General features: G+C 36.0%; 1 protein-coding gene across 4 annotated transcripts in view; it reads right to left on the bottom strand.

Moving 5' to 3' along the window:
* Positions 1–16,008, bottom strand: part of LOC107549994 (IQ motif and SEC7 domain-containing protein 2) — an 83,951-nt gene that overhangs the window by 20,189 nt on the left and 47,754 nt on the right. The window contains exon 1 of one of the 4 annotated variants that reach the window (XM_016231200.1): positions 14,230–14,658. The exons of the other annotated variants lie outside the window; for them this stretch is intronic. Coding sequence (XP_016086686.1) covers positions 14,230–14,294 — 65 coding nt within the window. The 5' untranslated portion in view covers positions 14,295–14,658. Of the gene's footprint in view, positions 1–14,229; positions 14,659–16,008 lie in introns of those variants that run through there. 4 annotated transcript variants of the gene reach the window in all.

Raw genomic sequence — 16,008 nt, 5'->3', positions numbered from 1 at the left:
TCTTTATCATCACTTTTGATCAATTTAAAGCATCCTTGCTAAATACAAGTATTAATTTCTATAATTTCTTTCCAAAAAAAAAGAAAGAAATCATACTGACTCCAAGCTTTTGAATGGTATAGTGTATAATGTTACAAATGCTTTTTATTTCAGATAAATGCTGATCTTTGGATCTTTCTATTCATCAAAGAATTCTGAAAAAAAATACTCAGCTGTATATTGATAATCAGCATATTAGAATGATTTCTGAAGGATCATGTGACACTGAAGACTGGAGTAATGATGCTGAAAATTCAGCTTTGTATCACAGGAATAAATTACATTTTAAAATATATTCAAATAGAAAATATTTCAAAATTTTACTGTTTTTGCTGTACATTGGATCAAATAAATGCAGACTTGGTGAGCAGAAGAGAATTCTTAAAAAAAAATAAAAAAAAATAAAAAAAAACCAGCTCCGCTCATGAACGCTACTTTATCAGATCAAATGAAAATGTCATCGAAACTTTTCTGAAGACAGTCGGTTCCCTTCAGAGATACATTCATATAAAACACCCGCTGTGTTATGATTTTGAAACGTGCAGTGCTCATGTTTATTCAACGAAGTCAAACGCCACAAATAAATCAATGTATGGGAAACACTGTAATGTATATCGAAATATCGGAAATGTGTTTAAAAATCATATCACCGTTATTGAAAAGAATTATATCGCAATATTGATATTGAATTATTGTCCAGCCCTAGCTCTACAGCAATCAACTGAAATAATATACCACTACATACTGTAACATTCAGTTTATGATTGTCATACAGAACACAGTTTCACAATATACTGTTCCACCAAAAGGCAGCATAATACATCTGGCATTTCTCTCTTTCAATCACACATATGGCAATAAATGTCCTTCAAACTTTCTCTGTCCATCAGGCCTTGTGTGTGGTAATGTGTGTCCAGGAACAGTGCTGAGTACTCCAGTCGTGAATTCCTGCGGTGATCAGTGACTTTAGATATGAGCATGTATGTGTGTGTGTTTGCTCTTGACGCATATGCAGCTGTGGTAGGATTCCGGTCACATGGTGCATGTGTGTGTGGGCAAACAGTGCTGTCTGCACCTCCCAGGGAAAGTCACACAAAGGGACACACACACAGTCACCTCAGTCCTTGCTCAGCTCACTACTATACACACTACTCATTCCGCATATGCAGCTGTGGTAGGATTCCGGTCACATGGTGCATGTGTGTGTGGGCAAACCGTGCTGTCTGCACCTCCCAGGGAAAGTCACACAAAGGGACACACACACAGTCACCTCAGTCCTTGCTCAGCTCACTACTATACACACTACTCATTCTTTTAAATATACACTATTGGTCAAGATTTTTATTTTTTATTTTTTTAAAGAAGTATCTTATGCTCACCAAGGTTGCATTTGATCAAAAATACAGTAAAAGGGTAATATTGTGAAACATTGTAACTGTTTTCTATTTTAATTTATTTTAAAAAAGTAATTTATTCCTGTAAAGTTGAAATTTCAGCAGTCATTATTCCAGTCTTTTGTCACACGATCCTTCAAAATGCTGATTTGCTGCTCAAGAAACATTAGTATTATTAGTAAAAGTATTATTATCAATATTAAAAACAGCTGTGCTGCTTAATATTTTTGTAAAACTTTTTTCAGAATTATTTGATGAATAGAATGTTCATTTTGATATAATTTAGTTAATTTTTTAGCACAATATTGCCACAATCTGCATGTCATGCCCAGGGCTCTGCAGGTTAATATCTGAATGGAAAGCTTACTAGTGAACAAAGAATATATATAGTGCACATTTCATGTGGCCAATTTTTATGATTTTTCTTTTTTTGGACGATGACAGCCCTAGGTTTCATTCACCTTTATTATACTGACAGCAACAACACGAAGATGAGCAAATTAAATTTTTCCATTACGCAGATGCTTTTAGTTGAAATTCTTCACATATATATCTGATTTAATAAATTATTCATAGAAGAAGAGAAGAAACCCTTTCTTAAAGTTAAAGTGAGCTGAGAGCAGAATATGCATGTATATTTGTTTGCTTGTGTATTTTCATGAAGATGTCCGTGGGCAGATGCTGACAGAAAGGAATATTTCCGTGCGAGTCAGTGAACGGCTGTTAATTGAATGTCACTCAGGCTGCTACATGCGTTTGGCAGTGTTAGTACAGAAAACGTTTGCAAGCGTTTCTGCAATATAGTTTAAAAGCATGCATGAATCCACCAGAAATGGCCACCCAAACACTTTCAATTTAGGACATGCTAATCTTGCATACATTAAAATACAGATAATATGTGAACTCAGCTTATAATGTTATAATGTGCCTCAGTTAGGAAGACAATACAGTACTTCTCATTCTTCCACTAGACAGAAGTACATGGGCCAATCAAAACAGATTTGTAAATGCATAATACTCACAATAAAATTAGTAATTCAACACAAATATACAGGACTCCGCAGACATTAATACAGCTTTAGCTTGCTCTATAAAACCAATAGCAAAGTAATAAAAAGCAGCACCATTACCTTTATGATCTAAAAGAGCCATTTACTTTCAATAGAATGATCTTGGGCTTATGCTAATGTCACTATCACTATACCATTCATCTGCCATTATATAATGGTGCACTTTAAAATTGTCACTCTGCTAGACTGAGTCATGATTTTTGAGTAATTTATATTCTTTATCACGTTTAAAAGTCATTCCACAATAACCTCTAAAACCTTTCACGTTCTGCAAACATCTAGCTGTTAGAAAAAGCAAAATGTCTGATAAACAGAGTGTGTACCATTGATCTTAGAAGGGTATTGAATTGTTTCCTCAGCTAGTTCTGTGTAAATCTATACCAATTTATGTGCGTCACCACAACCCACAAGCAATCCACCACAAATATCAAATAGGCCTATACATAATCGAAAAGTAATAAGCAACTTATATTCTACAAGAAAACATGCAGTTGGCTATGTTTTGTGCTTATTACAAGGGAGAACATTTTCATAATTCATTTAAAATAAGTTTAGTGCTAGCATGCTGCTAAGCTAACGCTACAGTACTTCAAAGCATAAAAAACTAAACAAAAATAAATATCAGGAAAAACACTTTATAACTGCAATTAAACCATTTTTTATGATAATATAAGCTGGCTTCAACCATCTTAAGATTGATAACAATGTACAATAGAATTGCCTTCTCTATAAAAGATATATGCGATGCTGCCTTAGAATTTGACCAAAACAAGGTAGGAGGCGGCATAATGAAGCTGCCTACCTTCTGGAACAGCCATGTGATGTCTTAAATGCGGCCTCCGTAGGCAGCACACTAGGTTTTGGAATGGAGCTTGTATGTTTGCTACAGAAGCTGGGGGCTGGCGTAACAGCTCTGAGCTATTTAATTATCAATTCTATCGATTTTCATCATAATGTTTAATTAGTACACGCTGAGAATTACAGTAATTCCACCATATCAGTCTAGTATCAGTAGCCTTGAGTTGGAAGTGATATTGTGAGTGAGATCTTCATTAAAGATGTAGAGAGAAAGGTATTGTACTCATTTTTGTAGTCTTTTTAGTTTGTTATAATGCACAAAATAGAAAACCACGGCGTTCACATGTTTATTTGAGTATATTTAAAGGGTTAGTTCACCCAAAAATGAAAATTAGCCCATAAATTACTCACCTTCAAGTCATCCTAGGTGTATATGACTTTCTTCTTTCAGACGAATCCAGTCGGAGTTATATTAAAAATTGTCTTTGATCTTACAAGCTGTTTCATGGCACTCAGCGGGTGTTGCATGCTTCAGTCCAAAACAAGTTAAATAAAAAGCACCCATCCATAAAAAAAAAAGTGTCTCATACGGCTCCGGGAGGTGAACAAAGGCCTCCTGTAGCGAATAGATGCATTTTTGTAAGAAATATATTTATATTCAAAACGTAATAATCACTTTAATGTAGCTTGCGCTCACTGTTGTACAAGGAAGTAGTTCCAGGGGAATGACGTATGAGGTCAGCTTTGCGCATGTGCTGCTCAGAAGTGACACAAGCGGAAACGCAGTGGAGAGATCAAAACAAAACAACGGTCACTAATTAGAAGTACAAAACGAGTATTTGTTAAGAAGAATGTCGGAGGATTTCGATATAAGCCAAGAGCAGACTGGTTTTCCTTTGCTTTGTTCACCCCCTGCAGCCGTGTGAGACACTTTTTTTTATGGATGGGCGCTTTTTATTTAACTTGTTTTGGACTGAAGCATGCAACACCGGCTGAGGGTGAGTCATTTATGGGCTAATTTTCATTTTTGTGTGAACTAACCCTTTACGGGTTAGTTCTCAGAAAAATTTAATTCACGCGGGTGAAAAACAAAAGAAAAAAAAAATTTCCTTGCTTTTCTATTTAACAAAAGTACAGTAGAAATTAATACTTGTAGTATGTAAAGATTTCTATTTGATTTCTTCTTTTGAACTTTCTATTCATCAAACAATTCAAAGTTGCAAATTAACAAATTAAGCATATGTTAAAATAGACTGAAATGTTATTACACAGAAAATATTCATATCCATCTGCTCAAACAATGATACACATTCATTGTTCGCATACATATTGTCATATATACAGTCATATAATATAAAGAGAAGGAGAAAAAAAAAATTACGAATTCAGGTTAAAAAACTTAATTTAACGAGAAAGAAATACATCTTTCTTCTGTGGAAAAAATGTCTACACAGTTTTTTTGTCTATACACGGAATTTGCTTTAAGAAGAACATAAGTCATACATTATTTATGCAAATAAATAATGACAGAATTTTTCAGTGAACTATTACTTCAAGAGCATTAAGAGCAGTTCAGGTGGCATTTCTAATTAGGATGATGACTGTATTATGTCAGAAATGTCATTTTTTTTAATGTGCTCTAAATCTGATGCAGACACAGTTGTTCTGCACCTTTCAAATTGGATTCTGAATTTAGACTTAATTTACACTCAGCGGCACATGGTTTCCTCCTGAAATGGAAAGTTATCATATAGTCTCTTAATAACCATCTCCTCTTAAGTACTGCATGTGCAGCTCTGTTGTCATGCAGGTAAAGGTGTGAGACAGTGAGAGAATGTGTCACTGCAGGAGGTTGTTAAAGGAAAAGTTCACCCGAAAATGAAAAACCTGTCATCATTTGGTCACGCTCGTGTCATTCCAAAACCATATTTGTTTTCTTGCATGGAACAAGGGAATCCAAAAATATGGCAGTGCTGCTCTTTTCCACACAACGACAGTGAATTGTGACATAACTTTACTGTTCATCTGTGGATGAAAAGAAAATTATTCATTTTTGGGTGAACTATTCCTTTAAAACTAGACATAAAACTGGATATGAATGAACACAATCAAGATCAAAGTCATTTTAAATGAAATATACTAATAAATGAAGTGCATAAATAATTATTTGGCATGTTATTCATATGAATTACTTTACTGCAAATATATACATTTTAACTATACATTTGTTTACTTGCTTAGATGTCCAGAGAAAACATAATGTTACTATTTTTGGAGTGGATCATATAGCTTTGGAAGCTTTCATTTTGCACACTCAGCAAACAACAAATCTTCACGCAGTGAGCATCAGAGGCCAAAGAGAGCGTACATCATTTCTGCACTCACTCAAAATGCAGTGTTTGGCAGTAACAGAGCACTTCCTGTTTAAAGCTACAGGCCAGAACTGCTGAAGTGGCCCTGGGAATCATCACTGCATTCATTACTAAAGGCTCAGCTTGAGAACGCACTGTTGGAGAATGAAACTGCTGCCTGTCACGACACAGAGCACTGTACGGTCTCGCTTTTTTACACAACCTCAAGCAGCCTGTCATTTACACCAAACCGGATCACAGCTTCAGCAGCACAGAAGAGAGAAACACTGACAACGTGAACGTTTTAGGCTTAAAATAGCAGGATTGCTGAAAATACAAAGTAACACACTACTTTGAACTCCTGAAGATCTGTCTGAACAAGACAGATGTTCAAAGAAGAAAAATAATGGCATCTTTCAGTTTAACCATTTCAGGTTTCTAAATTTAGCCAGACATCAGGCAAATAATCTGACTAACTCAATACAAACCAGTAGGGCTGGGTAAAAAAATATCGATATCTCGATATTAATCGATTCTCATTTTTACGGAACGATATCGATTCTTAAATCCCAAGAAAAAATTAGTCTAGCCTGTTTTCAGTTAATGGACGGAACGTTGAAGGGCACTTCCCATTCAATATATCGCAATAAGCATTGTGCGTTGGTACTTTTAATTAGTGGTCGACTGATATATCACCAAGGCCGATATATCGGCCGATATTTGTCATTTTTCAAATATCGGCATCGGCCGATAAGTTTTTCTGCTAGGCCGATGTGTTAGAGGCGGGACTTTTATTTTGACGGCACTGAGAGCGGCAGCACCTGAGCACACAGTGCTCACATTCTCCCTCTTGTTTACTGTCGTTGTTAACAAGTTCTCTGTCTAATACGGATAGAAGTCTGTCTAATAATGAAATTAATGTATACAAAAAGTATTATAACGATTGCTTTTATATTATTAGTAATAGAAAGGCAAACACTATAATACTTTCTTGTTTGCCGTCAGCATTAAGCAAATACGCATTTATAATTTAAACAAATCTTTGAATGACTAATGAACATTTAATTTCACAAAACTTGCAAACTTAGTCGAATCCAGGTGTGAGATCTTGTGAAGTGTGCATTTTTATCCAGCATGATCGCGTGTGTGATGGTCGGTCCGTGTGAATTGAATGCTTTAAACTTTAAAATCATGATTTCAAATTAGGCTGCACTTTATCCATTTGCCCATTGTCATATTCATGTCATTTTCTCTGTGTGCTGTATGTAAAATGAGTGTTACCCTGGCTTTATTTGAAAAATATGATTCCCAATGCACACAAACTTCCCAGAATACTGAGTGCCCTGTTGGTTACAGTGTTTACTTCCTTTTTAATTATATTTTTATTAAATATTTATTTATTCGTGAAAAATACTTTGTCATTTAAAGTATAAGTATGTTGATTTTACACATTTATTTTTTAATCCATTGTCAAATGATTTCAAATTTCTTTAATATTTATTAAAACTAAAAACAAATTATATCGGCTTTATATCGGCCCCCTGCTTTCCAAGATATCGGCACCGGCAGTCAAAAAACCAATATCGGCCGACCACTACTTTTAATATGAAACAAAGCCTCAGATTTCAAATTCTGTCCATTTTATTGCAGTATTCAAACAATTAATGCCATTTTGGTGCTGTTTAATGTGGAGTGACAGATCGCTGTAGTGCCTCAGATCAACAGACGCGGCAGCGATGCGCACGTGAACTGATCATCTCCTCCACTTTAATACCAGTTTCAGCACAAAATAAACATGACTAAACATCCGAAGGTAAGTTAAAAGAAAGAGTACAACTTTACAATCCGTATCCTGTCTCATGTAATCGCTCAATCAGTGTTTCAGCCGCGCAAAGACATCAATATAACGGCTTGTAAACAATGTCACGGGACGTCACATTTACCTCAGAAAAACATATTCGGTGACCATAAACTCATTAGTCAGATAGAAAAATAAACTGTAGAGAGGGGCATTTTGCTAAATATATGCAGCATATAACATATTCATTATAAATTTTACTGTTCTTCAATGTTTAATTTATGTTTGAATAAATCCATCAAGTTTTTATTACAGCCACCATTATATTTATATATATTTTTTTAAACTAATTGAAGAAATAATATGTAATTGTAACTTTATTATTTTAAAAACTTCATTAAGTGTAATTTTAACAAATCAGTCAAATTTAACCTTCAATATTATAATGTAGTTCCAACTGACTCTCATGTATATCTTACAGCATTAGTTGAGAGATTTTTTTTCCTTGAGAAAATTTGGTATGCTACTGTACCTGATATATATCCAAAATAATCAATATTGAATCGAATCGAAAGCTTGTGAATGAGAATCGAATCGAATCGTGAAATTTGTGTCAAAACCCAGCTCTACAAACCAGTTATTAACTTCAAAAGGGGCAAATCTGATCTGATCATCATCCAGTCTGTCTGGAATGACATGAAGAAACAGAACAAACTGAGACAGACTCAATCCAGAAGAACTGTGGCAACGTCTCCAAGATGCTTCAAGAGACCTACCTGAAAAAATATGTGCAGGTGCACCTAAAGAGCAAAAGCTGCTTTAAACACAAAGAATGCTCACACCAAATGTTGATTTAATTTAGTTAATAGAAGTTAATTGATAAAGAAAATCTATTTATGACATTATTTTTGACAGCATCCTTATTTTACAGCATTTTTACACAAGTGCCTAAAACTTTTAAAAGTACTGTAGCTTTGCAGATAGGTTTTTTGAAGAATCTTGGAGACGTTGCCACAGTTAATAATACTTCATTATTATTAATATAACTTATTATATAAATTATTACAGTCAAACCACAATGACACTTAACTTGAAGGAATAGTTCACCCAAACATTTGCTGAAAATGTATTTACCCACAGGCCATCCAAAATGTACAGTATATAAGTTTGTTTCTTTATTATAACAGATTTGGAGAAATACTTTCTCTGACAGCACTCACAAGCTTCTCGCTGCTATGGTAACTAAATGCCAGTTTTCATATGTGCAGAAATGTGTTTGGAATGAATGTGATACACTAGATACTTATACACACTGAATAGATGTAAACACAGCGACATGGATAAAAAAAGCTAAACACAGTCGGAAACAAAACTGAATTAAGGGGAGTAAAGATAAAGCAAATTAAAATTGTGGCTGTGGCTCAAATCCAACGCATTAAAACAGACCGGACATGACCAGGGCTGATAGTACAAGATGCATAGCTGGAGGTCAGAGAGGAAGAGAAGGTTGAAGCTCAGATGATATCTTTAGCATTTTTGAACTCATGCTGCTGAAGGGCTACTACCACTATGTTCAAAGTTCATAAAGATTAAAGTATGCTGAAAGAAAAACACAATTCAGGATAAGATCAATGTATAATTCATTATAGAATTAGACTGGAAAGCAGTTGGTTAGAGTACGAATCTGAAGGCCTTGCACAGAAATAACAGCCTGCTCATCTAGTTACATTCACTTACAATTAGGGCTGTGCAATATATCGAAATTATCGAAATGTATATATCGCAATATGCATATCGCTACGGCTTGCAATATTTGGGGCCATGAACAAAAGACAAAGAGAAAATCACTCACTGCTCTTACCTAAATAACCTTTGTAGCTTAAATAAGAATCAGTGATATTGAATTCATAGAGTAAATACTAAGCAGTGTTGTATTTTTCCTTTTTATTATTCAGTTCAGTTCCTAAACTCATGTTAAAATGATTACACTAATGTTAAAATGACATTTTTATGTAATGCTAGAGTAAAACACTACCGTTCACTTTCAGAAGTTTTTGTAGGGGTGCTTTCTTCTCACAAAATGTGAAACATGTATGCTAGTTATATTAGAATCAGAATCAGAATGAGCTTTATTCACCACTTAAGTGTGCGCAAACACAAGGAATTTGTTGTGGTTTTACAGGAGCTCTTATTATTTTAAAAACTTCATTAAGTGTAATTTTAACAAATCAGTCAAATTTAACCTTCAATATTATAATGTAGTTCCAACTGACTCTCATGTATATCTTACAGCATTAGTTGAGAGATTTTTTTTCCTTGAGAAAATTTGGTATGCTACTGTACCTGATATATATCCAAAATAATCAATATTGAATCGAATCGAAAGCTTGTGAATGAGAATCGAATCGAATCGTGAAATTTGTGTCAAAACCCAGCTCTACAAACCAGTTATTAACTTCAAAAGGGGCAAATCTGATCTGATCATCATCCAGTCTGTCTGGAATGACATGAAGAAACAGAACAAACTGAGACAGACTCAATCCAGAAGAACTGTGGCAACGTCTCCAAGATGCTTCAAGAGACCTACCTGAAAAAATATGTGCAGGTGCACCTAAAGAGCAAAAGCTGCTTTAAACACAAAGAATGCTCACACCAAATGTTGATTTAATTTAGTTAATAGAAGTTAATTGATAAAGAAAATCTATTTATGACATTATTTTTGACAGCATCCTTATTTTACAGCATTTTTACACAAGTGCCTAAAACTTTTAAAAGTACTGTAGCTTTGCAGATAGGTTTTTTGAAGAATCTTGGAGACGTTGCCACAGTTAATAATACTTCATTATTATTAATATAACTTATTATATAAATTATTACAGTCAAACCACAATGACACTTAACTTGAAGGAATAGTTCACCCAAACATTTGCTGAAAATGTATTTACCCACAGGCCATCCAAAATGTACAGTATATAAGTTTGTTTCTTTATTATAACAGATTTGGAGAAATACTTTCTCTGACAGCACTCACAAGCTTCTCGCTGCTATGGTAACTAAATGCCAGTTTTCATATGTGCAGAAATGTGTTTGGAATGAATGTGATACACTAGATACTTATACACACTGAATAGATGTCGACATGGAGACATGGATAAAAAAAGCTAAACACAGTCGGAAACAAAACTGAATTAAGGGGAGTAAAGATAAAGCAAATTGGCTGTGGCGCTGTGGCTCAAATCCAACGCATTAAAACAGACCGGACATGACCAGGGCTGATAGTACAAGATGCATAGCTGGAGGTCAGAGAGGAAGAGAAGGTTGAAGCTCAGATGATATCTTTAGCATTTTTGAACTCATGCTGCTGAAGGGCTACTACCACTATGTTCAAAGTTCATAAAGATTAAAGTATGCTGAAAGAAAAACACAATTCAGGATAAGATCAATGTATAATTCATTATAGAATTAGACTGGAAAGCAGTTGGTTAGAGTACGAATCTGAAGGCCTTGCACAGAAATAACAGCCTGCTCATCTAGTTACATTCACTTACAATTAGGGCTGTGCAATATATCGAAATTATCGAAATGTATATATCGCAATATGCATATCGCTACGGCTTGCAATATTTGGGGCCATGAACAAAAGACAAAGAGAAAATCACTCACTGCTCTTACCTAAATAACCTTTGTAGCTTAAATAAGAATCAGTGATATTGAATTCATAGAGTAAATACTAAGCAGTGTTGTATTTTTCCTTTTTATTATTCAGTTCAGTTCCTAAACTCATGTTAAAATGATTACACTAATGTTAAAATGACATTTTTATGTAATGCTAGAGTAAAACACTACCGTTCACTTTCAGAAGTTTTTGTAGGGGTGCTTTCTTCTCACAAAATGTGAAACATGTATGCTAGTTATATTAGAATCAGAATCAGAATGAGCTTTATTCACCACTTAAGTGTGCGCAAACACAAGGAATTTGTTGTGGTTTTACAGGAGCTCTTGATACATACATACATACAAATAACCATATATATATATATATTCATATGTGTGTCACAGCAAAGGGTCTGAATACTTAGGATCATGTGATATTTCAGTTTTTCTTTTTTAATAAATCTGCAAAAATGTCAACAATTCTGTGTTTTTCTGTCAATATGGGGTGCTGTGTGTACATTAATGAGGAAAAAAAATTAACTTAAATGATTTTAGCAAATGGCTGCAATATAACAAAGAGTGAAAAATTTAAGGGGGTCTGAATACTTTCCGTACCCACTGTATATATGACACAAGATAGTTAGAAGTTCACAGAACTGACTCAGCAACAGCTGAGTAAAACTGTTTCATCTGAGCATGTGGCACTTTAAGCATTATCATATCGCATATCGAATATCGCATTATTTAATGAGTTATCGCATATCACCTTTTTCTTCAATATCGCACAGCCCTACTTACAATCATGCATTAAGAATGCTGAAGCGTTTAATAAATAATTCCTTATTGCTATGGATGACAGTCATCATGACGGCGACTGTAAGAAAAAATCTACAAGACCAACTTGCTAGCAGCACACTTGCTGAAGAACAGTGATTCTCTCATATACTCCGTCTCTTGCTGACTCTTTGACAGTGTCGTAACTCTCGCAGTCTGTGAAACAGCTGAAATCTCTCCAGCACTGTTTAAACCCCTCACACAAGAGGACTATCGGATTCAGAAGACCCCCCACCAGCTGAAAAATGGAGAGAAAGCCTAGAGAGAACACCGCAGCCCATTTCTACACACAATATTAAAGAGTTTTAGCATGTTTTTTGACAAGACTCAAATCTGGATGCTGTATCCTTCATGGTATGGTACCAGTGTAAGAACAAGAAGTTTGAAGCATTATGGAACACAACATGTTCCTTCAGCCAGGGGCGTTTTGTGAGGAAGCAATGCAGCGAGTGCCTCCTCAAAATTAGGAAAAGGAAATAATTGACAGAACAAAAATAAAACAGAACGAATATGACACAATATGCTACGACTGGCCAATTAAGCAGTCAGTGCAATAAAACCGGTTTCTCATGGTCACAATCAGTCCGTAAATTGGCCTGAATTGGATATACTAGTGTAAACGAATGAACTAATTACAGAGTAGACAACTCACCCACTCAGGGATCACCACTTTAGGTCATGTCAGAGAGAAAATTAACTTGAAAAGATCACCTGTGAGTGAACAGGTTTTTAGTGAGCACTCTGCTTAGTTACATTATACAATGTGACCATCATATAACACCTGCAGTTTATACAGTGAATTGGTTGACTAATGGTTCAAAAAGAAGGTAGCTCTTAATAAAAATAGCCAAATACAAAATATTCTGTGCTTACTGTAGATAGTACTAGTACTATTTTAGATAAATACAAAAGAATGTATTAAAAACACAAACTTGAAATTTTGATTAATGACTTGAAAATGAGCTACTAAAAATTTAACATCTAGGCTAAATTAACAGGTTTATTCAAGTCAGAAATGCTATTTAATGATGACTGAATCAAGCTAAATACATGTACCAACAAAACTAATTTTATGGGTAAAATCAGGTAGAAATAGTTCTTTACTGCAAGGTAACAATTACAGTTTAACACATTTTACAGTGGAATATTGGTTTCTTGTTGACAATGTAAGGTAGATGCACTCTAAAAAATGCTGGGTTAAATACAACCCAGTGCTGGGTAAAATAGGGACAAACCCAGCAATTGGGTTGTTTGACCCGGCGGGTGTGCTCTGCAGAAACTCTAAAAAATGAAGGATTAAATACAACCCAGCGCTTAGGGTTGCAAAGGGGTAGAAAAATTTCGGTAACTTTCCAAAAATCCCTGGAATATTCCAAAATTTCTTGGAATGTTTCCGAAAATGACTGGAAATTTTCCACCTTTTTGCCAGCGCTGGGTAAAATGTGGACAAACCCAGCAATTGGGTTGTTTTGACCCAGTGGTTGGGTTACTGCCCAGAAGGTTGGGTTAAACATTTAACCCAACTGTTGGTTGAAAACAACCCAATCGCTGGGTTTGTCCATATTTTACGCAGCGCTGGGTTGTATTTAACCCAGCATTTGAAAATCTAATGAAAGTACTTCATTTTCACCAGACTTAAATAAATAAATAAAAACTGGATATTCCCTCCTTATTGAAGAAGAGCACCAGTGTGTTCAAACAGGTCATACCAACTTCCCAGGACAGCAGCCAGCTTCAGAACGGTCATTCAACTGAACACACAACAGTCATGTCCATATGTACAGTTCAGCACTCAAAAAAGAAAAGAAAAAAGATTCAAGCATTAGTCAGTACTACAGTTGTTTTCAAATGAGGGCATTACTGTGTTGAGGGAACTTGTGACCTACAAGTCATTGCCAAAAACATGCATTCAAAAACTCAGACCACTGCACAAAATCATAAACTGTGTACATGACAGGTATTCGCGTAGTAACCTAAAATTTAAAGGCTGTTTTTAGCATTGGTTTCCACTGACTCGTTGGCCTCGAGCGTTTTCTCTGCGGCTAAAGATGCGCTTCAATTTACAATGCACAGAGGACTCGTGCGCTGGCATATTGCGCGGGGGGGGGGGGGGGGGGGGGGGGGGGGTTACATTACAGTACGATGTTTTTCCCGGTGATGCCTCACAACAGGGTCATTTAAATAAACGAATCTAACAAATTCATTCAAATCCAGTTAGTACTGGAAAACAAACCACATATTCCAACCAGTCGTGTCACAAAAAAAAGAGCAGTCATAACATTGCGCCTTACCAATACACAAGCTTGTTATGTAGAATCGCTGGAGTCTTATCCGACGCACAATTGATGCACCACATTGTTGCGAGAAACACGTCCGGATGCGCAAGCGCTATTTCATTTGATCGCTAATTTGGCTCGAGCGCTGACAGCGTCCCTCACGGCGTGCGCGCGGAGTAGGATTCACTTTAAAAGGCATGATTTCATGTGCTGTCATTAGCGAGGTGCTGATGAGAAGCTCATTCTCTCATCCTTGGCCACCCTCCTCCTCCCCTCTCGTTCCATCTCTCTCTCTCTTTCTCTATCTCCCCTCCAATCCTTTGAATCTCTTTAGGCTCGTGCAGCCAGCGTGACACAGCAGTAAGGGCGCGAAAACGCGTCTGCCAGCAGAGCTTGGCAAACCGCTTCCTGTTCGCGGCGCATGATCCGCACCTCAGGCATCATTGCTCGACTCATCTGACAGGCTCTGTTCGGTGCCATTAAGATCAATCAGCGTGTCATGTGACATAATCTGTGTGAGTCACATCTCGATTTTCGGCGCGCGGTCCATGGGAACCATATGGTGTCAATCTGGTGGTCAATTCTATCACTCAGTTCGCGCCACTTCACAAAGTGCATTCCTAAAAATAAAGGTTCCAAAAGAGCGTTTTTGCAGCCATAGTAGAACTAGAACCATACAGTGAACAATTCTTAAAATAACCATTTTTTCTAATAACAATTTAACACTATAAATTATGCTTTTGAAAAGTTTCAATATATGTTAAAGATTCTTCATGGAACCACGTGCCAGTAAAGAACCTTTTTAAAGGGGTCATGACATGAGAAACCAAATTTCCCTTTATCTTTTAACACAGAAGAGGTCTTTGTATGCTTAATACATCCTGCAAGTTTCATAACTTAAAATGTCCTCATCATCAATAAAAAGCATTTATGTAGCCTACTAACCCTCAGAAAATGGCTCGTTTGGATCCCAGGTGTCAGGTGACATCACTTGGGTGCAGTCGTTTGCCGAAACACTGCCTTCCAGAGCAAGACATTGATGAATAGTCTTCTTCTCACCATAGGCCCCACGGCCCCCGCTTATTGGTGTTCAGTCGCTTAATGGCCGATGCTTGATTATGCTGAATGCGAGTGACGTGTTGTGTCTAAAGCAAATAAAAATTACAATCACTGCCACTATCTTGTCTACACTGGATACAGTATACAAATGCATGTTTGCTTTCTGACACAGTGCACGCCTTGAGTCTCTCATCAATAGGACAAATGAGTGAAAGAACGTTCGCTTTGACGCATTTGCGTCTTTGTACAGATATCAGAAGATTCCCAGCTTAAGGTACAAGTGGATAGTTTATTTTTAATGGCATCCCGGATCGTGTCAGAGGATTGATTGGAAGACTTTTTTTGGTAACACTTTACTTGAAGGGGTGTGCATAAGACTGACATGACACCTTCATAATCATGACATGACACATGACATGAATATGAAGGAGGTTTTATGCATGTTTATGACAACTGTCATTAAGTGTCATTCACTCAGTTATGTCATTTTTAATGCAAATATGACATTATTTGACCTAACCCTACCCTTACCCCTAACCATAGCCCATAACAAAGACATCTCAAACAATGTCATCTTTGCATTAAAAATTACATAACTGAGTGAATGACACTTAATGACAGTTGTCATAAACATGCATAAAAACCCTTCATATTCATGACATGTGTCATGTCATGATTATGTAGGTGTCATGTCATGATTATGAAGGTGTCATGCCAGTCTTATGCACACCCCTT

Source organism: Sinocyclocheilus grahami, unplaced genomic scaffold (genome assembly GCF_001515645.1).
Source record: "Sinocyclocheilus grahami isolate Dianchi unplaced genomic scaffold, SAMN03320097.WGS_v1.1 scaffold384.1, whole genome shotgun sequence".
NCBI lineage: Eukaryota > Metazoa > Chordata > Actinopteri > Cypriniformes > Cyprinidae > Sinocyclocheilus > Sinocyclocheilus grahami.
This window is presented reverse-complemented; position numbering and strand designations above follow the sequence as displayed.